Source organism: Ictalurus furcatus, chromosome 15, assembly GCF_023375685.1.
Source record: "Ictalurus furcatus strain D&B chromosome 15, Billie_1.0, whole genome shotgun sequence".
Classification (NCBI taxonomy): domain Eukaryota; kingdom Metazoa; phylum Chordata; class Actinopteri; order Siluriformes; family Ictaluridae; genus Ictalurus; species Ictalurus furcatus.
This window is the reverse complement of record NC_071269.1, coordinates 18918075-18945038: the sequence shown is the minus strand read 5'-3', so window position 1 is coordinate 18945038 and position 26964 is coordinate 18918075. Positions and strand designations below refer to the sequence as shown.

The 26964-nt window shown below is 41.8% G+C and overlaps 1 protein-coding gene across 1 annotated transcript in view; it reads right to left on the bottom strand.

The window, feature by feature from the left end:
• Nucleotides 1-26964, bottom strand: part of camta1a (calmodulin binding transcription activator 1a) — a 442204-nt gene that overhangs the window by 168434 nt on the left and 246806 nt on the right. The window contains exon 5 of the mRNA XM_053644237.1: nucleotides 21729-21864. Coding sequence (XP_053500212.1) covers nucleotides 21729-21864 — 136 coding nt within the window. The remainder of the gene's footprint in view (nucleotides 1-21728; nucleotides 21865-26964) is intronic.

The window sequence follows — 26964 nt, the reverse complement described above, 5'->3', positions numbered from 1 at the left end:
TGAAAATTGAATCGTGGGCTTTTAATTTAATTTGAAAATCAATTTGGGAAGGGGATTTTCATTCATTACGCTCCTTGGCTTTGGAAGCCCTACCTGCAAGACCTGGAATGTTGGCAGAGCTGAACGTCATCAATTCAAAGCGATAGAAGGCAGGCGTGAGGTGCCGTGACGGGTCCGGTCGGGGTGACTGAGAGACAGATGAGAGAGGGCGGACAGACCAGTGTGGCTCGTCTGTCTCCATCTCTCTCCCTTCTACCTTTCTCTTACTCTACTGAGTGAGCAAGCTATGGTGCCTGCTTCGGCCAGCAGGTGCTGCTGTGAAATAAGCATAGAGGCTCGAGCCGGAGCAGCGAGGGATGTGCGCGTTCTGCCCCGCTCCCCATACAGTAGGCCAAGTGTGGGAGTGTGCTCGAGAAAAGATGGAGAGAGAAACCAAGAGTGAGTGAGAGCGTGTGTGCGTGTGTGTCTGAGAGAGACAGAGTGTAAGTATGAATCTGTTTGTTGGTGTGTTTGTGGCTGTGCCGCCTGAGTGCACATTCGGACAAGGTGGAGTCTGACCTTGTGCAACTGGAGACTAACAGAAGCCTGAGGCACAGAGTCAGTCACTCAGTACTGACATTTTTACCTCAGATGTGAAAGACCTACAGAAACAAACAAGGGTCTGTTTACTTAAAACAAAACAAACAAACAAAAAAAAACACCCCTGAAATTGAATTCATGTATTTATTCATTTACTCTTTTAATTCAGTTATTTATTTATTTAAAAAGGATCCAGATTCTTTAGATTAAAAAAACAAAAAAGCAAAAAAACCCCAAAAACTTTATTGCATGTCATATGCATTTTTTTTTCCTAAATATATATCACAAAAAAAGTACATGGATTGTCCAATGTGTCCAATCTTGACATGCACAAAATGGACACATTGTAAAACTTTTGCATGATGCAGCTGATTTAAAAAAAAAAAAAAAAAAAAAAAAGAAACAAAAAAGTTAAGGATGTTTTTAAAGATATACCAGAGTGTTTAAAAATGGCAAGTGTTTTAATGATTAATGTTAACTTATCTAAGTAAAGGTCAAACGTGATTTAGAGATCACTTTAACTTTGTATAATTTGCATTAAATTGACTGTAGTGTGAACTCTACACATGAAGGATTCAATGAAAGGACATGCTTGTCTGTGGAAGTATGAAAGATGAATTTAATAATAGGATTTAAAAAAAAAAAAAAAAAGATCAGGTGTGTGTTATGGTGTTAGATATTAGCTCTGTTTAACCACCGGCTGTTATGTGTTAATGCGTCGTGCCCTCTGTTTGACCAACGCAGCGGCTTTCGCTCTCGTATCAACCAGATTCTCATCCGCTGCATTAGATGCACAATGTAAAATATTTAAAACCACTGAATATGGTAATGTAATGGTTTGAGTGGCCTTGAGGGGGGAAATCAGTATGCTGTGTGTTAGACACCTCTAATTCATTAGAATCAGTCCATTAGCTGATCATCCAGCTACACACACACACACACACACCACTGATTTTCATTGTACAAACACTGCAATGGAGAAGGAAGTATTTCTTCACCAATGCAGTAACATGTAACATCAGCTAATGCATTGGACGAGAATCATGGAGGCAAACGAGTTGGATATGAATGTCACGAATGATCATTAGAATTGATTTCAGATCTCTGCCAGGAAGCACGCCGTCACCTCCTCCCACAGAGAGACACATTACAAACACACGAGGTAGCTGGACGATTAAAGGTTATTTAATGTAAATGGAGTGCATGTCATGGAATTTCCAAAGATCGCCAAAATCACAGCAGTCATTCCACAGTGCATAAAAGTAATTACGCTAAAAAAAAAGAGAGAGAGAGAGAGAGGAAGGAAGAAATGAGGGCGAAGGCTGCTGTAAACATTTATGATGGACAGCTTTGACACGAGCCCACCTAGGCCAGACACCAGAGACAGAATGATGGGGTGGGGGACGGCGAGCTGGCCTGTGGGGTGACACCCACAGTCGTCTGCTGGCACATCAATCACGCATTCTTGCGCCTCGCTCCCTCAGAGGCTACCACAACCTGAAATCAAATTATTTCTTTTAATTGGAAAAAGCCGTGCAGGACGGAGACCTGGAGAGCGCGCATAGGCGGTTGTGAATCAGGTGATGTCAACACAGCTCAATGGGTGTCGATTCATCCGTGCTGCTTAATGTCATTAACTAACCATCTCTCACCTTCGTCCCTTCACCTACCTCTCTCCCTCCATCCATCTTCCTCTCATAATATGTCTCTCACCCGCTCTTTTGACTAGCTAACCACAGACAGGCATCTGAATAAGCTGCCTCTCCGAATGAAGGACGTCTGAATCTGCTATATCCCTTCGCTCCATCTCTCTTTCTTTTCACCATCCCACTCTACGTCTGCAACATGTGGTCCAATTCCAGCTGTTCTGTAGCTAGAGATTTGCTTTTAAATGGAAAAAATACAAATGTGATGTGATCTATTATAGTGTGTTTAATAGGTTGATTTTGCATAAGAGACTTTGAAAGAAAAAAAAGAGGAAAGAAAAGTATTCATACTGAGAAAACAAGGCGGATCATGTTTTCTCAATCAGGTTTTCAAAGGTTGGGTGGCATGGTGGCTTAGCGGTGGGCACACTTGCCTCACACCTCCAGGGTTGGGGGTTTGAGTCCCACCTCTGCTCTGTGTGTGCAGAGCTTGGATGTTTTCCCTGTGCTTTGTTGTTTTCTCCCCCAGTTCAAAGACATGCATTGTAGGCTGATTGGCATTTCCAAATCATCCATAGTGTGTGTGCAAATGTGCCCTGTTATGGGTCCCCCACCATGTTCCCTGAGTTCCCTGGGATAGGCTCCAGGCTCCCCGTGACCCTGTGTAGGATTAGCAGTACAGAAGATGAATGGATGGATATATTTTCAAGAGGTTCCAATTTCTGGAAGCCCAGTATGGTGGACAGGATGAAATGGAGACTTTTTTTTTCTACTTTATTGACACAATCTGTCTTCTCAATTGGAGCAGGGGTATTCAAACTGTGGGGCATTGAGGAATTGCTGGTGTGGGGTGAGATGGAAAATAGCAATAAATAAATAAATAATTTGTATAGGAGCTTTGTATAGTAACACTGGAGTACACTGGAACACAAACGTGCACCAACAGAGCAGTCTTATTTTACCACAATAAACACGGCAGATCTGTTATGCAGGTGTTTTAACTGACCCCCTGGAAGCCTCGTCCCATGCCCCTAGCTCACACAGTAACTTAAAAGTCCTCCTGCTTGGGTTTGTTGTCAGTCATATTGAACACCGGTATTACCAGATAGCAGAGAAATCTGGACCAAATATGTCTGTGTATATTGTGGCAGCGAGGGCGTGGTCCAGCGTCGGCTGTTCGAACACGTAATGGTTCTCACCTGCGTGTAATTAGTGAGAGTTTATTTGTTTGTGTCTCTTTGTGTTTTCAGTCTCCCCTGGAGAGGCAAGAGAGAGAGAGAGAGAGCGAGAGAGAGAGAGAGAGAGAGAGAGAGAGAGACAGAGAGAAAGCAGCACCAAGCTTGTGTGTGTATGTAGAAAATAAAATGGGAAAAAGTGAAAGTAAGAGAATAAAGCGCTCTTTGAGCTCTTCCAAGCCTGCCTCCAGCTTCCTCATTTCCTCCCTGAACTTGTGAACTTTAACATATTTTGCAGAATAGTGGTCAGTTGGGGTTCCAAACTGTCCGTAGTGTGTGAATGGGTGTATGAGTGTGTGTGCGATTGTGCCCTGCGATGAATTGGAACCCCATCCATTGTGTCCCCTGCCTTGTACGTAGAGTCCCCTTGGATGGGCTCCAGGCTCCCCTGCGACCCTGTGTAGGATAAGTGGTACGGAAAATGGATGGCTGGACGGATAGTGCTCAGTTATGGCAATGGCATGTGTACTGTGGACCAAAAGAGGCCCAATGGTGTGCAGCCACATTTAAATTTTTCAGCCAGATTTAGAATGTGCCCCAAAAATGGCCCAAATGCAGTAAATGCTTGTGTGAAATTTCTACTTTAACATATGGTCTCATCAAGGCTGAGCTATGGCTGGGTTCTGGCAGTTGGATTCGGATGAGTTCATGGCTATCATGAGTTCATGTTGAATGAAGTGGTAACTGTGGACCATCACTGGGCCATTACTCATCTGTTATCTGGGTCCTAAACAAAGCAGTGACTGGATTCATCTGCAAGTTGAGCTCAGCTGGAGATTTCTCTCTGCGCCAGAAACCGAAAGTGCTACAGTGAATCTGCAAATAGACACGCACTGTAAAATGTAGTAATAGTTAGATAGTGTCTAATATCCGTAGAGGTGCTTGAACTGCTTCATGTCTAAATCTGCATTCAGATAAGGTGATGTTCAGTGGGAATACGGAGGGTGGAACACTGCTTGTATTAATTCTTTTTATTATGGTGTTAAATAACGTAAATGGGATGATGAGCATTGCTTCAGGTGTATGCGGTTTTGGAGGAAAACGCTACAGCCTTGTTATGTAATCGAAGTAATGTCCTGTTAAGCATGTCACTTTGTGCCTTCCAGAAGTGTGACTTGAAAGGTCTACACATTGATCAAAGAACATTTGTGCAAGTGTTCTCGTTAAAGAATTGTAATAATTATTAGCCAATTTCATTACTGTAAAGGTGGGAATAATTATAGAACAGGAGGCAGAATTTGAAGTGCACCTCTTTGCAGGCTTATTGGTCCATGTTTAAGGTGAATGTCACCTACGTTACAGATGTCCAGTTATTCCGAAGGCAAAAATGCCTTTTTTAAACAACCATGCTCAGTGGTGCAGGAAAAAACGAGCTATGTAGCATGCGTACTAGCTATCAGAGTGTGCAGTGTGCCTGTGAGAGAGATGGTCTCAGCGGAAACTTTATATATAATAGCTATATAATGGCTTTACCGTTGTGAATAATGGCTTTACTGTTGTGAATAATGGCTTTACCATTGAAAATAATGGCTTTGGGAATAATGGCTTTACCATTGGGAATAATAGCTTTACCGTTGGGAATAATAGCTTTACCGTTGGGAATAATGGCTTTACCGTTGGAAATAATGGCTTTACCGTTGGAAATAATGGCTTTACCGTTGGGAATAATGGCATCGGGAATAATGGCTTTACCATTGAGAATAATAGCTTTACCGTTGGGAATAATGGCTTTACCATTGGGAATAATGGCTTTACAGTTGGGAATAATGGCTTTACCGTTGGGAATAATGGCTTTACCGTTGGGAATAATGACTTTACCGTTGGGAATAATGGCATTGGGAATAATGGCTTTACAATTGAGAATAATAGCTTTACCGTTGGGAATAATGGCTTTACCATTGGGAATAATAGCTTTACCATTGGGAATAACGGCTTTACAATTGGGAATAACGGCTTTACCGTTGGGAATAACGGCTTTACTATTGAGAATAATAGCTTTACCATTGGGGATAACGGCTTTACCGTTGGGAATAACGGCTTTACCGTTGGGAATAATGACTTTACCGTTGTGAATAATGGCTTTACCATTGGGAATAATGGCATTGGGAATAATGGCTTTACCATTGAGAATAATAGCTTTACCATTGGGAATAATGGCTTCACCATTGGGAATAACGGCTTTACCATTGAGAATAATAGCTTTACCGTTGGGAATAACGCTTTACCGTTGGGAATAACGGCTTTACCGTTGGGAATAATAGCTTTACCTTTGGGAATAATGGCTTTACCTTTGGGAATAACGACTTTACCGTTGGGAATAATAGCTTTACCGTTGGGAATAATAGCTTTACCGTTGTGAATAATGGCTTTACCGTTGGGAATAATGGCTTTACCGTTGGGAATAATGGCTTTACCATTGGGAATAATGGCATTGGGAATAATGGCTTTACCGTTGTGAATAATGGCTTTACCGTTGTGAATAATGGCTTTACCATTGGGAATAATGGCATTGGGAATAATGCCTTTACCATTGAGAATAACGGCTTTACCATTGGGAATGATAGCTTTACCATTGTGAATAATGGCTTTAGCATTGGGAATAATGGCTTTACCATTGGGAAAAATAGCTTTACCATTGGGAATAATGGCTTTACCGTTGGGAACAATGGCTTTACCATTGGGAATAATGGCATTGGGAATAATGGCTTTACCGTTGTGAATAATGGCTTTACCGTTGGGAACAATGGCTTTACCATTGGGAATAATGGCATTGGGAATAATGTCTTTACCGTTGTGAATAATGGCTTTACCGTTGTGAATAATGGCTTTACCATTGGGAATAATGGCTTTACCGTTGTGAATAATGGCTTTACCGTTGGGAATAACAGGTAAAGTCACAACTACACAAGCCTGCCTCTGCCTTGTCTGACTACATCTCACCCTGAGTCTGCTTTCTTTCACTATTTTTTGTGTAGATTATTGCCTTGGCAGGCTTCTCCAAATCCCAAGGCAATTACTGTGAATATGTTTAGCCCAGGGCGGTCAGAGGAGACACATTAGTGTTGGTCAGTATCCCAGCATGCTCAGCTCACCTGGGCACTGGCCTCTGGGCTCGGACTGCTGACGATCCATTCTCTTGGGCCAGTCAGCAGCTCACTCCCAGAGCCACCTTGAAATCCAAATAAAAAGATTTGTGTGCTTTGGCCGTAAAATGTTACAAGTCCACTTGGATGAAAAGCACACGCTGTCAATCTGAAAAGTGGTTCCACAATAAGCCGTTAACTCAGCCACAAGAGTGTGTGTAGCAAGTAGGTCACTAAATGCTCGCCTTTCCTCCTGCCCACTGAACTCTACCAGCAAACACAGCAAATAGAACACCTTCATACCTATCACTGTTTTTTTTTTAACATGATATTTTTCTAATCTATTTCCCAATCAATCTCAGTGCGCCTGTGCCCACTGTAGCCTCAGACAGGAGTGAAACTCATTGTGATCTTTTGCTGTTGTAGCCCATCTTTGTCAAGATTTGATGTGTTCTGAAATGTTTTTCTGCTCAGCATGGTTGTAAAGAGTGGTTATTTGAGTTACCATAGCCTGAACCTGAACCTGCCTGGTCATTCTCCTCTGATCTCTCTCATCAGTAAGGTATTTCCACCTGTAGAACTGCCATTCACTGGATGTTTTTTCCACCATTATGTATAAACTTAACTTTAAATTAACTGCTGTAGGAAGCAAACCTTTTCATGTCCTGTATCCTTTTCTATTCAAGTGAACTGACTTATTCATTAGATCTGTTTTATTCAGGTTTGCTCAGACCACTGCTTAAGACCTTCACCAGAAGTTTCCAGTTGGCTAGCTTGTTTTCATCTCAGTACCTAACAATGGACACTGGCATATTTAGTTAGTAGTAAGGTTCATTTATAATTTTGGATTTGTGAAAAAAAAAATGTTGGGTGGCATTGGTGGTGGTCCAGTGGCGAGTGTTGCAGCCTTATACCTCCAAAGTTCCCAGTTCAGTCCTGAGCTTGGGCTACTATTTGTGTGGAGTTTTTGTGCATGCTCTCCCTATGTTCATGTGGGCTTCCTCCAAGTTCTCCAGTTTCCTCCCACCTCCCAAAAACAGGCTGGAAACACCAACGTACCTGTAGGCGTGAATTAATGTCTGCGATGGAATGGCTAACCAATCCTGGGTGAATTCCCACCCAATGACCAGTGAATAAATATATGGATGGGGGAAAAAAGAGCTATTGTTTGTACAGAATAGAGTGTAAGCTTTTATTGTTTGTTTTTAAATAAGTCAATGGGTTAGCGCCACCATACGTTGTAGGTCTGTTACAACAGTACATTTCCACCAGGTCTCTTAGGTCTTCTGATCAGCTGCTCTTAACTGTTCCCTGGACCAGATTAAAGCTTGGGGGTGACCGTGGCTTTAGGATCGCCACGGCAGGCCCTAAGCTTTGGAACAGTTTACCTCAGCATGTCAGAGCACTTTCAACTTTATCTATTTTTAAAACTAGGTTAAAAACACATTTCTTATCTTTGGCATTTTCAACTTCATGTTATATCCTGTGTATTATTTAGATTTTTGTACAGCACATTGGTCAGCTCTTGTTGTGTTTAATTGTGCTTTATAAAGTAAAGTAAACGCAAAGTACTAATAACTGCTAAAGTAAGCAAGTTGTTTGATTGCATTTCTAGATTGCATTTTTGTCCATAAATGATTAGATATAGACAACAATTACAGACTCGGGACAACTTAAAGGAAAAACAATATAGAGTATTTTAGTAAGGTTAATATTATTTATTATTGCAAGGTGTACAAGGTGATGCCAAAAAAAATTGTAAAAAAAAAAAATTAATAATTTAGAGGCAGGTAAAAGCCATTGCATTTTGATGGAAAATTCTGGGGAAAAAAACAAGAATTCTGTCTTCTGATTATATGAAGAGGAGCTAACAAGGTAAAACGAGTTTTGACTTGGGAGAGATTTTACAATTCCAGCGCAAAAACATATAAAACGGTCACAAAAAAGTCAAAGAAATTACGAACCATTACCAGTACGAAATCACGGAAAATGACTTCCTGGTTTTAAAATAAGCTTTGACCTAACGCACGTATTCAGCACATACCACCGTGTTGTCGTGGAGGAGACTGCTGACTAAACTACATGACTGAAAGCCCAATTTGTAAAGAAAATCCAACAAGTTAAATATGCATGAAAGTCAACTTTAATTAAAACCGCAGGCTGCGAGCAATCAATGGTCAGGAATTTTGAATAGCCTTAAGCAGCACTTCTGACAGCAATTTAGCTCTCATTCTTAATTCAGTTAAACAACCATCTACAGATCAGGGGCTGACAACCATAAACCACAGGGGATCTTGTGTATGATGTGTGTATATGATACCGATATGCATTTGTGTGTGTGTGTGTGTGTGTGTGTGTGTGTGTAATGTCCTGTACTCTGGGAGAGCTTTTGGAGCTGAGCAGGCTACATTACTATGGCCCTGTGGATGTCAAATCTGGGGATTAAGCTCCATTAAACATAGTGCCACCAAGCTTTATCGCAGGATTTCACTGTTCAAGACTGCACACATACACACACACACACACCACAGAGAGAGAGAGAGAGTGAGAGAGAGAGAGAGAGAGAGCAGCCATGAAATGCCCTTCACCCTTATCGACCAAATTTTAAAGGAAAAAGGCGGAATAAAAAGGCTCTCCCCCGCTCCTTGCTGAGGAGGGGACATTCTGCTCATTAAGTTGCGCAGCACGTTTCTTTTAAAGACCCCAGCGTCCACTTTAACACTCACTGTGTCTACTGCTGCTGGCCACCGATCACAGATGCATTCCCCTGCGTGTGTCTCTCTTAATGGGAACTGACCAGCAGTGTGTAGCAGGAGTGGCAGTCTCTTGTGTCTCTGTGCATCGCTGGGCGTCTTCCAAACCCGTGGACCGCCGAGAGATAGGCGGAGACGTGAGCATTGAGGAATGCGTCTTTCTTTGCTTACAAAGCACTACATATGAAATTCCATACGATCCAGACTCAAACTGGCACAAGTTCCCCAATTTACCAGGAGAACTCAATATATCGAGCTAAAAAAAAAGACATGTTAATGTGTGTGCTTTTGATGAGTCAGTGCAGATACCTGCTTCGTGCTCAAAAGGGCCTTTCATCAAACATTGATGGACAGCTGAAGTGTGCAGCAGCAAGGCCAAGTCAGGTGCTCGCTCTCTCACGCTCTCTCTCTCTCTCTCTCTCTCTCTCTGTCTGTCACACACACACACATACACACACACAGAGAGGCTAACACGCCTCCCACACACAAACAGTGTGGGCTAGGTGTGTGTCCTCGCTTGGCGCTTGTATTGATCCGCTCTGGGCTCTTTATTGAAGCCATGATTCATACAGCTGCTGTCTCTCTTACACTCCTTACAGCTCCTTCTCCCTCAATGTCTCACTGCTTTTCTCTCTCTCTCTCTCTCTCTCTCTCTCACACACACACACACACACACTAACTAACTAACCTCACAGTCAGTCAGTCCTCTAACAGAATAGCCGGATGAGTGCTGATCGGTGGTGAGGTGAGTGTGAAAGAGATGATGAAAGCGAAACTGTCACCAGGATAGTGGATCGGTGGAAACAAGAGAGCAGCTACCCACAATCCCTCGCTCTTCCTCCTCTTTTGATTAGAAAGCGGCTTTTGGAGCCGGAAAGCATTACGTCTTGAAATCACTCGGGCAGATTGTTAAATAGCAGCTGGAATAAGCACACACACACACACACACACACACACACACACACACACACACTATTCTTGTGAGGACTTTCCATTTACATAAATACAAACGCAGCTAATTATAAAATATAAATTCGATAAAATACAAATATTAAACTAACCTTAACTTTTGGCTCTTTAAAAAAAAAAAAAAGCAGATTTCCTCATTCTGACCAGCCAAATGCCCCCAAAATGGTCAGATGTTTCTATCTTGTTAATAGAGATATAAAACGATATAAAAACCCACATGCATTAACAAACATTATCATTACATTTCAGCAAATTTTTGAACAAATATGTAATATCTATATGTGGTTTATTCTGTATTTAGCTTCTATTCCTCTCATATCACCCCCTCCATCACACCCTCTTCCCCCTTCTCCTGCCCTCTCTGTCTCTCTGTCCAGCACACTCTACACTTCTCAAAGTGATTTCAAATAGATCGTTCTCGCAGGGAATCCTCAATCCCAAAACTCTTGAAGAACGAGACTGGATTTACCGTGATTGTGAGAAGGGCAGCATCGAGGTAAGTGGGTTATAAGTGGGTGAGTCTTTTTTTTGTGCGAGCTTTAGCACTGGAGCAAACAGATATTGCTATAAAGCTGTGTCATGACATCAGAATCATTTGGTGTGTCTCAATTAGCTCCGTAGGTGGTGAATCAGTATATCGTGTACACAAGTTCGGGCACTGGTAAGGACCCTGGCTCACTACACATTGGAACACTTATAACTCAATTTCCGGAGATATGACTCCGTACTCGCGTTGTAAAACGTCACCGAAAATGAAACACCTCAAAATATTTAACAATAACAAGCTACTTACGTTTGTAGACAAAGTTGGATGAGAGTTCGTCCCCCATATGTTCAAGCTAAGAGGCTTCAGAAAACATGACGTCATTGAGACAGTCCTTAAAATGGCCGACTCCCTGATCAGTGCCCTGACTACTGAACTAGGGAGCTGATTGAGACATACCCAGTCTCTGTTTAGTACTTTAAATCCAAAGTGGGTGTGGTTTTTTATAAACCCAACACATGACATGCTCTGACAGTTCCTCTACCACAGCTACATCACTCAAATTCATAACCACTGAGTCTGAACCACTGATCTAGATATAAAACTGGATAGCGCATAGAATATTAAACTGCCAGCAGTAGGTGAAGCCACCGGAAGTGCTCTGGCGGCCATTTTACGATTCCCTAACAACAGAGGGCGCAGACCGCCAACGGACGAAAACTGTCAAGATGACCCAATGTGCTGCTTTTAACTGCAAAACAACGTTCGCTAAAGGATGTGGCAGAAGTGCCCACGGGTTGAAATTTATACAGACCATGTACTTATTAAGCACAAATGCGTCGTTATCCCCATGTAGAGTGGGGATAACGATCATAATCTTTAATAATCAACAGTAAAAATACAACGTCAAAGTGTATAAATACCCCCTTTTTAAAGTAAAAGTACCCAATAGTGTTTAATAGAGATTTCACTCCGCGGCTAAACACTAAACACTAATACTTAAACACTTAAGCACTTAAACACTCGCACTTCAACACTACTGTAATCTACTGAGGGAAAAGGTACAGAAAATAATGCATAAAAAGTGCGTGGGAATAAAATGAACCGGTCCTGGAAGGTACGCCATCCCCGTTGCGAACGAGTTTATTTTTATGCAGTAGTGTTGAGTGGGTTGTGACTTTCTTTGGGCTGCTTTGGCTCTGAGGATCTGGCAACCCAGAAACCCTCCCAGAAACCCTCCCTTCCACACACACACAATCAGTAGATTACAGTAATGTTGAAGTGTTGGTGTTGAAGTGCCAGTGTTTAAGTATTAGTGTTTAGTGTTTAGCCGCCGGTTGTTGCTAAGCTGTCTTCTTACCTTTTGACCACAAAGCTGATATTCTAACAGCGCGGAGTGAAATCTCTATAAAACACTCAAATGAAACACACATCATCCCCGTTGCGAACGAGTTTATAGTTATGTGGTTAAATATTCTCTGTACACAAATATCCGCTGTATTTATATATTTGTTTTATGCTTCAGAGCTCCGACCACTGCTCGTATATATATATATATATATATATATATATATATATATATATATATATGTTAGGGAATACAAAGATGGCGGCGCAGTAGCTTCACTGTTGGTGACATCATGAGCTATCCAGTTCTAGATCTAAATCAGTGGTCTGAACCAGACATGTGTATGGCATTGCTTTTTTTTTAATCCCACTTATGCACTGATTATTTTCGGTTTCGCCCTCAGTATCTTCTGCCTTTGACTGTAGGGTAGTTTAGCTTATTTGACAATACATAGCACAGTTACATCTCAGCTTCTTTGTCAAGCATAACTCAATAAAGTAATTGACTTGATGAACCACTTGAATTAATTTAGTTGGTTCTGTTTCTCAAAATATAAACAAATGAACAGCCTTATTTAATCCACCGTGTCCCTGATCAGGCAATTACTAAGGCATCAAAGTAAAAAACCCTTCTGCTTCCTTGACTTTTTTGTTGCATCCAGTGGGATCCCAGTCTAATCACACCTCTAATCGCAATCAGATGCCCTGTGAAAACAACAACAACACAAAAAAACCCCAAATCAACCACAAAAAGAAACAACAACAAATCAAGAGTACACGTCCTATTTGTATTCGTATTTGTAGATATTTAGAAGATATTATCTGCCCATTCTGAGTAATTTATTCGGAGTTGGTTAAAACCCTACACTGTAGACTCCCTTTTGTTGACAATAGTGGGAAAACATCACTGTAATGGATAAACAAGGAAGGGAAAGTAACAAACAGGGCATGATTTAAGATTCAAGAGGGAGCTCCAAGGAGACGCAATCCGCCCAGTTGAGCTATACAAAAAAAAAAAAATAATAATAATAACGTTATAAAACCGGTTTGCTCTTTTTCACCTTTTAATAATAATTTAAGTATTCGTCAGTGTAATCATCAGATTATTACATTAGATATGTATTTTTGCTGTGGAGCTATATTTCCGGCATCCACCAGGGTGCTACTATGGGTCCTTTGTCAATTTAACAATACCCCCCGTATCCCCCCCCCCCCACACTGATACCACAGAGCACGTCTAAACATCATCTCTAGAAAATGAAAACAAGAGTCTATTAACTGAAAAATAAATAAATAGCACCAGGATTTGAACTAAACAGGCATCTGACAGGAAAAAGGATGGAGAGATAATGTGTGTGAGAGAGAGATGGAGAGACAGTTAAAGTCCACTTAAGCATTTCTTTCATGCTAAATATCAGTTCCTTCCACATCACCGACAGAAAAAGGCATTTCACAGGCACTCCATCACTAAATATAAACACTTCAGCATTCACTTTGAATTTCCCTTCTCTGGTGCTCATTACTCAGCATTGGTGTACCTGGAAAACCTGGATGTTGGAACACTGCTATTTTTTTTGGTTTGTACAGTTATTAAACATTATATACTTTTACGCTTCCACACTGTGTGTCAATAATGCATGGCTCAGCCATGTCAGCTCATCGGAGTAAATGTACAGAGAGAGGATCTCCGCTGAGCTCGGCGTGCGTGGGTATGATATTAGTCCTAGTACAGAGATCGATTCGGAGATTTCTGCCAACACTGCAAGAGACAGAACACTGAGTTTTTACTGAAGGAAACACACACACACACACACATATACACAAACACACACGTAGACACACAGGGTGTCAGAGGAGGATGACGTCAGACTGAAATAACGTCAGCGAGTGCCTTTGGTTTTCCCAGCACTGGCAGATATGCTGCTCTGTTCATTCAGTTCAGAAAGAAATAAAAGTGGGAGAAAGAGACCGAGAGGCCATTTTTAAATAGTTTTGGATCCTATTCCATCCCTTAGCTTTATACTGACGGTTGTCATACTTGAACTGAGCGTTGCCATGACAGTATCTGTATCTGTTTAGTGCTCCAAATATTTGTATCTGTATCTGTATTTGGACCTAAACCAGAAGTGTCCGAGCCGCTGAGCTCTGAGCCGTCCTCAGTGTCTTTGCCTTGAACTTGCTCTTGTGAGATTTGTGTGCTGTAGATGGCAATTTCATCATCAGGCAAGCTGACAAATGAGCCGAGAGCTACGCGCGCACTGACAGGAAGGCAAATGTAAAACTAGCACCCTGAATCATACATCATAACTAAGACATTTCCTCACAATTACACTCTGTATATAATCAATAAAGAGTCAACACCACCACCACCACACTTGTATGACTAATATTAAGCGTGTTTTTTTCCCGCCCATGCGTTATCATTGGCGCACCGCCTGTGACAGATTTCACCCCGGACCTGAACAGGGTGGCGAAGGCACTGGCCACGTGGCCACGTCGAAGGCACTCATTAAGGCACTGAGGTGAACGAGGAGGTATAAAGGAGTGAGTAACTGAGTGAGCAGTGATATCTACCTGCCCGTAGGTTATGTGAGTGTGTGCGCGTCTGTCTGTCTGCAGCTCGCTAGCCTTCTCTCGCTTTCTCTGTCCTGAGGCTGGACTATTAAACGCAGCCTCTGTTCAAATTGCTTTTGTGCGGCTCCACTGAACAGGTGGATGATGACAGGGGGAACGGCGGCGTGCTCCGATTGCATTTTAAAAGGCCTGCCCACATCTGCTGGGAATCAGTGGCATTCATACCACCACCCAATTTTACAAGTCATCTACTCCTCGCCACATTAGCGCTTTATGTTCAACTTCTAAATTCATTTACATCGACTCCGTCTGGGAGGGACGCGCCGCGATGCAGTCTGAGAAATCCATTTCCTCCTTCATGCGTGGCCACTGCATAAGACGCTAAGACAAACATATCACGGTATGTTCATCTGCTGCTGCTCATGTGGACTAAAGAGGTGGCGTTGCTCTAATCAACTGAAATTTAGGAAACATGACCGAGATGCCGGTTGTACACAACACATGGCTATCTAGCTGAACAGTAATGTTAAGAGGTTTTCCTTACCCTGGTTGATTATTAGTTTTGTGTGTGTGTGTATGTGCTTGGATGTTTTGTAAGCTTTCATACACTATATTATATATATATTTCATTATAGGTGTATTTCATTAACACACTTAAACTACTCATTTACAACTATCATCTTTTCGCACACATGTTAGATAACATTCTCAACACTAGCCATGTTAACTACGTCAGGAAGTAATAGTTAATAATAGTGTCGCCTAGTAAGTGAGACAAAAATATTTGAAAAATGCACAAAAAAAAAGAGGCCGTGTGAAGTTATCCTGAAAGACCCGATACAATATGGAATGAGTCAAAAGCATTCTTTCTGTCGACGAATTAAAAGCACGCCGTCATGGTCTCTCTTAGTGTAGTAGTGTGCGAAAGTCTTAGGCCCGTGCAAAGATAATGAAATGAAATGTTTCTACATTAATAATATATAATACATTTCTACATTAATAATAAATACTATAAAGAGCAGTAAATGGTAATAAATTGAACAAACTTAATATTTGGTATGATGACCGTTTACTTAAAAAAAATGATTAGTTTCAGTACTATTTGCGTAGTTTTATAAGGAAATGAGCTGTAAGTTTAACTGAGCATCTTACAGAACCAGCTACGGTTCTTCTGGAGACTTCGACTGTCGCACTCGCTTCTTATTGTTGCAGCAAAACAAAGCAGCCTTCATTATGTTTTTCATCTGAAAACTGGTCTCTTACGTAATATGCTGCTTAATTTACTGACATGCAAGCATTTTTTTTCTGTAACATTTCATTTAGCGATGGAAAACTAATGTTTGGAAATCTAAAATGTTTTTGTACTGACTCGATAATGTAGAATTCATCAAATAAAAATCTGTAACAAAGTTTGTACTAAAATAAAATAGAGTGCCTAAGACTTTTGCACAGAATTGTAAGGTACTGTAACAAAAAAAAAAAACAAACAAACCAAAAAAAAGAACGAAAGAACGAAAGAAATTAGCAGGTTTTATTGTAGAAAGGAAATATGAGTCAGCGATTTGGTGTCGTTATTGAACTGGCATTATTTCACGTGCAAAAAATGTAATAAAAGAAGAACATTTCATGGGTGTGGTGAAAGTAAACTGCATGAAATATATATTGTATATCATTTTACTTTGTATGTAGCCATGATGCTGGGTTTTTAAAGCAGGGTTGTGGCATATTCTGAGCTTTATTTTTGGAAAGCTTTCGGCAACCCTGCAAATCAAATGAACTCCATGTTACAGAAATAACAAGCACTCAGTGCTTGGGACGATAAGTGGCAATATAAATTATGAGATTGTGCAGAGTGTTTCACCCCCACTGATGAAATTCAGTCCCTCAAATCCCGTGTTCGGATTGAACGCGTGCTGCCTGAACGCTTCAGCTGCCACTGAACGATGACGAAATCATGAAACGTGCCAGCAGAAAACTAATTACAGCTTTCTTAAAGAGAAAGCATGGGTGAGTTTTCATGAGAGATTCATTCTGCCCCAAGTTCTCAGAGTTCTTACGCTAGCACATGCCTTTTAATTAGCCAGGATTAATGGTTTAGGACGACTCACTCTTGCTTGAGATATGAAAATCCATCAAAACTTTAGAACAGGCACAGAGAGAAATGAGCTACAAAGCCTGTTATGGGATTTCTAATGATTGCAGTGCACTCAGAAGAAGACGCCTTTTGTATAGTATAAGAAACCTGTACTGCAGTTTAGTTTTTCATGTTCTTGTTTGTTTGTTTGTTTTTTATAAGGACAGACCTTGCCAATGAACCCTATAGACATAAACATGAGTTGACAGCTCTTTCCTCTGTGCCTCTTTTTTGTCGAGCTGAAGAGTCAGGGTTACAAATGGACAAGGTTTCTTGCGTGCCAAGTGTGACACGGCTGAAAAAAAAAAAAAAGCCAGGGTTATGTGTTCCACTGTGTTTTAGGTTCTCATCTCCACTCAAGGATTCCTAAAACAAAATGTGAGCCGATGAAAAGAGTCAAACAAAGGAATAAGGTTAGAGTAATCCAGAAGGAGGCAGCTGAGGGTCAGAGTCCAACCTAATCGATTACCTGTCTTGGTGTCGCAAGTTACCGAGGCAAAAGGCCAGGCGGAGAAGTGTGGAAGAAAGAACGTGAGCAGGAGAAATGTTTACTTTTGCACTTCTCTTCTACTAGAAAAGAAGGTTTTCTACTAGAGAGCGCATCTTAAGTTTACTTCCTTCATCTCGCATCTGGATGCACAAGCTGTTGCTTCTGGCGACTGCATCTGCAACCGTGCGCTCTATGTGGACATACTCCTCTCTCAGCAGCATGTGGCAGATCACAAAATAATAACAATTTTCTAAACAATTACAGGGAAAATGCCCTCCCAGGGTGCGAGATGTGCTGGTAATTAGAAACGAAAAGAGGCGTCGTCTGACGTGATTAACCGTAGACATTTAGTGCTTCACATAGCAGTAGTCTAGGTGCTGCTGCTTTCAAACCCGATACCATGGATACACAGCGCTCTCACCCTGCCCTAATCGCCCACTGGAATAGTGTCCACTCGATTATAGCATTAGCAACAAGCGTTTTGACATCTGTCTTCATTATTATCAATAAGGAGGAGCGACTGAGTCGCAGGTTTGCTCCATTAGCTCGAGTGGTTGCGCAGTTGTACGGTTGATATGGTGCATTAGATGGATCCAACACGAACTAATATGTTGAGACTGAAGAGGACAGGCTGATTGCTTTGGGGGAGGAGCAGCAGCTGAGGCAGAGAGCCACACCGCTCAGAGGCCTGTATATCGGTCGAGGTAAAGAGAAAGCAACTGCATCTAAATAAGAAAGCTTATTGCAATCTGTATAATTACCACGGGGTAATGAAATAACTCACCAGCCGTGCCGCCTTCACTTAAGAGAAATCGATGTGTGTTTGGGAGTTTATTAGAGCAGTGAAGTACTGAGGCTGGAGGGGGGAGGAGGTAAAGGGTCCAATAGCACAACCTGCATTAGCAGCTAATCAAGAGGCGGTGAGGGTTAAACCTTCAGCACAAATTCCGCATTCTCTCTCATTGCATAAAATCAGGCAATGTGTTCATTGAATATACATCTTTGCGGATCGTGAGTTTAAGCAAATGTCATTTTCAAGTGAACAAGGAATGACACATCTCAGAGTAAAAGTTAACCACAGCTTTAGCTTTGGTTTGTCATCATGTTTTACCGTCAAACCAGGAGGAATACTCCATCTGATGATCCCCAAAGCCAGTCATTCTCTAGGGCAAGCACAAGACGGTTGAAATGAGAGACCTGCTAGGGTGACACCTCTAACTTTTCCACTTCTCAGCACTTTTTCCTGGAGCCTTATTCTCCAAATCCACAGCTCAAATTGATGGCTCTTAAAAAGCCAAATAATGAAAAGACAAACCAGCTATCGTTGCTAAAGAGTGCTTATCCAGAAATCATTAGGCATACAGATGAGGCTGCACTGCCTACGACTGGCTCTGTCTCATGGATGGCTGGCTCTCTGATATGCTCCCTTTAGGTGGAGTCAGACAGCGAAGAGCTCACACATCTCCACTGAAAGGGAGATGGGGAGTGATGGGCATGGCTTCCTTCCTTTCTCAGGTGCCCCACTCTCAATGAAGGAAGCAGGAGGAAGAAGCAAGGGGAGGAGGGCACTCATTTATTTAGCCGTCTGCCCAGTTCACCTGGAGTGATGGCAAGCCATCAGCAAGGTAGGCTGTTATTTCACGGCCTGTTAAACGCTAATGCTGTAACACACCCTCCGTTCCAATTTTGGTGAGCAGGGAGCATTTACGCCAGGCTCAAGGTTTGGCCAGGCCACGGACAGGAAATAGAGAGAGACGAGATAGAGAAAGGGTGGGCAGAAGCAGGAACTGTCGTTTACATGGACTGCTGAGCTAGCAAGAGCTCACCCACCCATCCTTGCACAAGCAGGCCAGCACAGAGCCACTCCAAGGTAGATATCCATTCAGACCATGGATGACTGCCTCACAACACATGCACTCCAACCTCACTGCCTCTTTCGTTCCACACGCCTTCTCCTTCTGATTTCAGACATTGAAATGGTTGTCCTGCGGTGGTCTCTCTGGTGTGACCAGCAATACATTCATGGACAGGATAAAGAAAAGAGGTCCGGCAGAGCCAGAGGGGAAAGCACTCGGCAAGAACGAATGCTCTTTAAGGTTAAGGTCAAAACACTTATTTGTGTTCCAGTACACAGGCCTGAAGAAGACTGATTAGCAACTCATGGTTATTATCCCTGAGTGTGGCTCTGATTGATCGTCCTTGCTCAAGTCCAGAGTGGACATTGGCACAATTTTACACAGAAAGTCTTTGCAGTAGGAGACTTCATTCATCAACATGGTCACCTCACCCAAATGCTTATTATGTACAGTCCATGGCTCTGTAATCAGACACCAGTCTTTCCAAGAAGCTTGTGCTCTCCACTGGACCAGAGCTCTGAGAGCGTGTTGGGAGCTGACAGCCTTCACTCCACCCAATCCGACACTTTCTGGAAAGACCTCAACTACTTAACTTAGGCTTTAAGTCCTGGAGCTGTCCTACTATCCCATTTCTGACAGTCTGTGCTGAGATGCTGCAACGTACATTCCTGTACACATGCATATACATTTGCTTCTAGTCTGGCAAACTCTATATTCTGGTACACAGAGTACAAGAAGGAGTAGAGCGATTTTTCAAACTCACCATAAACCTCATTCTGTTATGACTAACTTCCAACATCTCTGCTATTACCAGACTGTATGAGAAGCCAAGGGTAATACCACTGAGCTCACTCAGCACAGGTGTGTAGGAGGTTGCAAGGATTTTCTTGGTCCACAGAAAACTGTCAAACAGAGAAGAAGATAACATCTGCGTACCAAATGAATGTGTTTTTATTTTTCGTTTCATAAAATAATCTCTATGGTTCCAAATCGGGATCTCTATGGTTCCAAATCGGGTTCTGTATGGTTTCGCACATCTCCCTGTGTCTCTGTTGGTTTTCTCTGGGTTCTCTGGTTTCCTCCCACCTCCTAAAAACATGCCAGAAGGTGAACTGGCTAAGCTAAAGTACCCCTAGGTGTTGATAGGTGTTGGGACTTGTGTTCCCAGGACCCAACATGACCCTAACCAGGATAAAACACTTACTGAAAATGGATGAATGAAAAACACATATAGTTTGGTGTCATCTGAAAAAAAAAAAAAAACAACCCTTTTTCACAGTAAAGGATTTACACCACAGTTTCATGAAAATCGCAAGCAAGCAGTAGTTTTGGGGATGTATTTTACAGTTAGAAAATACCATATTGAACAGTATTTTGGAGTAAAGGAACTCTACACTAGCCACCACAAATATTAGCCTAGCTAAAAGATTCACTATACGGATTGCCGAATCGTTCAGCAAACCTATTGCCATACACGTTTTTTCACACTTTTCTGTGATCTTCTTTTCTTTATGATACAAATACAACAAGCCCATTTGCAGCCCATTTTAAATGAAGATCGTGTGATTATGACCTGTATTTACTGTATCTGCTTTTCATTGCATCCGTAACGGAACGTAAATATATTTGAAAATGACTCGTCACGGAAGGACGTTTTCAGATATGACGTCGACATACAGTGTCACCAGTTAGCTTGAATGCTATAGTACAATTTTTTTCACAATACATGCTCAACTGCCTTGCGAGTCAACATTAAAAAGATGCCAATGTAAAATAAAGTACATGTTTTTGTAGTTTCATCAAAACCAAAAGATTTACACAGACACTCTGAGTGGCAGGATGGCCCAGTGTGCATTTGCGTGTATGTGTGTGTGTGTGTGTGTGTGTGTGTGTGTGTGTGCGTGTAGTGTCTCCTTCTGTCTCTGCCACATCACACAGTATGATTGCATCAAGATGTTACGCTCCCCAAAGAAACATTGTCCTTCTGCCTGCACTCTTCATAAACAACACAACAATGATCAACAGTCTTCTGAAATAAACAAGCTTGGTGTTGGTTCCGAAAGTCAGCCTATTGTTGGCACAGGTCTGTAAAGTGTAATTTGTGGGTGTGTATGTGTGTGTTTGTAAGAGAGGGTGAGCAAAGGTGCAGAGATAAATCACAAGTGGCACACACACGCAGCAGGGCCGTGCTGGGGCACACTGGAGCAGTAGCGGGGCCTGCAGTCTACCTATGGTGGCAGTGGCTCTCAGCATGGGAGAAGATTAATGCTGCCTCTCTGGAGCAAAGGTAACATCCAGAGCTTAATAAGGTACAAACAATTGCTTCCATTTTGTTTGCTACCAAGGGAAAACTAAAATTGTGCTACTGAGGTGTATTTTTTACTTTCAGTATGCCTTGGCAGGGTTGGGATTTGGGGCTGTGTGTGTATGCGTGTCACGTGAAATGGTCTTATAAAACCGGAGCACTCATGCATCTATTGTGGTGTGTGTGTGTGGGGGTGGGGGGCTGATTAGGGTACGAAATTTCAACACCCTGTAACGCCCAATGCTCGGTTTGAAAGTGTTCCAGAACCCTTACCTCGACGCCCTGCACTTTCAGCTTCATGTGATCCTCTCGCGTAGTCTTGCCATCTTTCCTCTTCTTCCAGCAGTAGCCGTCCTTCCTGTACTTCACCTTTTTACGGTTGTACAGTATCATCGACCCATTCTGTGGCCTAGATCCCAGTGAGACAGGGACGAGAGAAGGGAAGAGGGGGAGGATGAGAAGAAGAAGAAGAACAGAGATTTTTCTTTTAGTCAAAGCCTATGCTGTGGGCCTCATTTCAGAGAAGTACATGGGGGCTAATAGAGTCAGTAATGCATCAGTGACTAAGATGACACAGCCCCTTTATGGCATTTTTTGCATTGGTATGCACAGTTTGACAGTGAACAAAGCAACCTTCCGCATAAATTTGCAACACTCTGGTAAAAGAAAAGCACTGAAAGTGGCATTTCTGCTTGGTGTAAATCACATATAGACTGGAGTATGCAAGCGGAGAGGCTGCCGCCTCTGTGCTGCTTCACACTCTCAGATGAGTGGTGGAGAATGTCCCCTGAGGGGGAAAAAAAGAGATATCCCTCAACATTTCATTCATAATTCATTAGAACCGTACCGGCCATCGCCTGGTAGCTGATAGTAGTGCTGAAGCCTGTCTAGCTTCACATTAGGAGGCTCTCGGTTTAAGCACTAGCTAATAATTACATAAAGCGAAGACAGCATGAGGCACTTATGCCATATGTCTGACAAAATCCATACATTTATACAGCAGTTATGCAGAAACCAAAGGAAAAAAAAAAAACAAACCGAGACATGAATGCACACAGATATTCTCTGGATTCTGTACTTTGCCTGGCTGCTATAACAATGCAATTTTCCCTTGTGGTATCAACAGATCTATCCATCTATCACACACACACACACACACACACACACACACACACAAACACATACACACAATACTGCTATAGCTGGCAGGAGCTGGAGCAGTCCCATGAGGAGATAGCATGGTTGCACAGTCATTGGCTCCCCTAGGTGTGGAAGTGGAAGTGCTGTTGGCCCAGTCCTGTAGCCGGCCAGCTGCTGTGAGCTGCCTGTTAGCCAGGCCCAGCATGGCCTCAAGGTACACTGGCAGCAATCAAACCATGCCTAAACATTGTGTGGCTGGCACTGTCTTCGTGTTTATCTTCTCATTTTCCTCACTCAGTATTATCCATTACGCTGCATACATCAATTTCTCGTGCAGCTCAAGGGGGCCAGTCGCTGGTTTATTTTTGCGATTGCTCATCAATCATTTCTGGGGACGAGTGTCTGGGGCTGATATAGAATGAAAAGAGGACTCCCACCAGCCCAACTCTGTAGCGCCTTTTAATTAGAGATGCCACTCAAACTCTGCCATCCTCCACTCTCTCTCTCTCTTTCACTATGCCTCTGTGCCAGCACCAGAGACTGTGTACCACCAGCTCCCTTCTGTTGTTCCTTCTTTCAGGCCCACTAGAAAGATCTCCAGTGGGACCCACTAACAGGATCTCCACTGAAATCCACTAGCAAGATCTCCTACAAGGAAGATCTCCACTGTGACCCGCTAACAAAATACCCGTTATAAACCTCAAGCAAAAACTCTACTGTGACCCACTAGCAAGATCTCAACTGCAACTCACTAGAACAGTCCTCTACTAGCAAGATTTCCCAATAGGAAGCTCTCTACTGTGACCCAATGACAAAATATCCCCTAGCAAAAATTCCACTTTGACCCACTAGGAAGAACATCCCAAACACTAGCAAGACCTCCATCCGGTGCACTAGCAAGATCTTCAGCCAACTCAATAGCACCATCTCCCACTAGCAAGATCTTCATCCAACCCACTAGCAAGATCTCCTGTGCAAACCACTAGCAAGAACTCCATCCAACACACTAGCAACATCTCCACCCAATGCACTCGCATGATCTCCATCTAGCCAACTAGAAAGATCTCCCACTTACAAGATTCCCAACCAATGCACAAGCAACATCTCCACCCAATCCACTAGCAAAACCTTGACTGCAGCTCCTGCCCAAGATTTTATCCAACCCCAACCTCCCATTTCTCTCTTCTTAGCCTTCTCCATCATGTTGTATCATACAGGACTTTTCTGTTGTGACAGGAGATTGTTGAGGATTATTGACAATACCAAAACACAGTCCAAAGTTGTTGTTATTGTTGTTGACATAAGCATAGGCCAAAAAACAGTAGGCACAATATTTCAAACAAAGGCCAGATTCAAAAGAGTAGTCAAGAAGTAAGCCAATGTTGAAACACGAGACTATCAGGTAACAGTATACAAGGCTCAGACTGTACTCAGACACTATATATAAGTATGGCAAGAGTTTGCAACATGATACACGCATAGGTCTTATATAGTCTAAGAAATAGTAAGTGATCAGGAGGTGTATATTCAGAGCTCAGGGGAGGGGATCTCTGTTGATGGGGAGGTGTAATGTCTCAGGTTGATGTGTCTCCCATCCTCCTGATCTTATTTTACTCAGGCTCCCTGGTCTAATTTTCATCCTCCCACTCTGGTCACATCAATCCCTCATTTCTGCTTCTCCTCATTCATTCATTCATTCATTCATTCATTCATTCAGCTCACCCTGCCCACAAGCACACACCACACTGCATCGTTATTAGTCTGCACTGACCTTCACAACTTAAAGACTGTTTTAAAGTAGATAAATCCATTAGAAGAAAAAAAGAGAGAGAAGATGAGTGAGGCAGAAAAATCAAATGAATTAGTCATCTAATCCACCGGGACTGAAGCAAAGTTCCTGTGTTAAAGGTCACCACAATTTTGCATGTCAGCACAGCTTTGTGTTCAAGAGCTTGTGGGCATGCCAGTGTTTAACCGAAGGTGGTTGGTACCTGGGGTCTGCCTGCAGGGCTCATTCTCATTTTCTGTGTCTGTGTACACAGGCGATTCAATTAAACTTATCAGAAGGATGGGTATTTATACACGGGGGTGAAATATTAACTGTGCTGTTATCAGAAAGCCATGACAGGAGAACTGCGGTCCCTGAGGCCTAAATGTGACAGATTAATATGGAAATTGAATGATGATGCTTAACTCTCTCTCTTTCTATATATATATATATATATATATATATATATATATATATATATATATATATACCGAGAGAGAGAGAGAGAGAGAGAGAGAGAGTCGGTAGTGATGCCAACCAATGGCTCTGATTTAAACACTTACATTATATGGATCGTAATGGCTCATATTTTGAGATGTACAGAGATGTTTTCTGACGAGAGGTGAGCTCCTTTAAATGATGGGCTAAAATAGTCAAAATAATACCCTTATACTCTATATTTATTTGAACTATGGCATATTATGAATAATTATAATTAAGGATGGGTCGATGCTATTTATTTCGATTCCTAGTACTAGCACATGTTTTTTTGGTACTTGTCATTACCAATACTGATACTGATGCAGAGATGGGTAACCTGTCTAGTATTAATTAATCAATCAGGGGTGTCATAAAACATTTGATTTAACTCTATTTACTGTATGTTTCGCTGGCTTATAAAATGGCCATGAAAAGAAACATGTGCATGTTCATGTACTTAGACTACTGTACTAGACTCATTCTTTATAATGTCAGCTAGATGATTTTAAATGAAGTGCTTTAGTTAGCTACAGTAGTTGACTTGGATTGAATAGGGTTGCAGTTGAAAGAGGGCTTTGTACTAAGGGGATTGGGAAAAGTGCTTCTGTGCAGCTTGTAAAGTTCATGTTATTGTCTTTGTTGCCAAGAACAACATGCTGGGTAAGACCTGAAAAAAACAAACAAAAAAACAGAAACCATCACAAACCATTAAAACCATTACCATTACTGGTCCTTAATGGTACTGTATCCACTAGACATAACATGCCACCAAGAGAAGGCAACAAATTACCTGTAGAGACCCACAGGGACCATTACAGTTTCCATTAAAACCAATACAATTCCCATTATAACCATAAAAACCATCTATGATGGTTTCTAATGTTTTTTTCAGCAGGGAACTGTTATTTTCACACACCTAGCTTTGTCGATAGACCTTTATTCCCCCATTAGCCAGAGTTTGTTACAGCATTGGTTGCTGCTGTGTGCTGTTACTAATGAACTCCTCATGCTGAGTTTTATGTTTGACGCATTTTATCAATTTACTTTTTATTGTAGGAAGATCCTGTAGTTCCTCCCCTTGATACTTTTTCTCCATTAATCATGAAATAAGTCCAGTAAGTATCAGAGCATTTTATTAGTGTAATTTAGACAATATTGATATTGTGATAATTTGTCCATCCATCCATACATCCATCCATCCATTTTCTGTATCACTTATCCTTACCGGGTCACGGGGAACCTGGAGCCTATCCCAGGAGGCATGGGGCACAAGGCGGGGGACACCCTAGACGAGGTGCCAGTCCATCTCAGGCACATTCACACACCCATTCATATATTACGGACACTTTTTTGGACATCTTGCCTACAATGCATGTCTTTCGGCTTTGGGAGGAAACCGGAGTACCCGGACAAAACTCTAAACAAAATTGTAAGCAGCTGAATTGATGTGAAGGTTTTCTTTTAAACTGTAAAAATATAAAATGTATTTTTCTATTGATTATTAGAATGGATAAAAATCACTCGAATTTAGAATTTTTAGAATTATGAATATTACAAAGTATCATTTTTCCGGTTAAAGTGATTCATTTTGTATATTTTAAAGGCAACACTTTTCTGGTAGTTGGTTACCAGACCTATATACTGTGAGCATTTTTGTGTATCATAATAATATCATATCTCGCGATATGATATTTTTATTACATCACTCACCACTAGACAGTCCGTACAGTTTTTTTTTTCCTTTTTGATTGTTGTAGCCAAAAATGTTTGATTTTGCTGTGGCTTTTTTCAAAATTAGTGATGCAATTTGTGGAGTTTTTTGTGCGTTTTTTGTTCAGTGCACGTGGATTGAAGAGGGCTTTCTCTGAATGTGCGTTGCGATGACGTCACATCACACGTCTTGCCCCAAATCTGCGGAAAATCTGCAGTAATTTTGAAAAGTTGCAAGCTTCTCCGAATATGTCAGTGTTTGCTTGATTTTGAGTTAATTTCTGCAAATCCTGGAGGGACTGACTAGCATGAGTACAAGTAACTGAGTTCAGTAATGATCCAATGTCCAATACTAATATCAATATCGATGCATGCCTAATAATAATTATCATCGAAACGTGTGTATGTGTG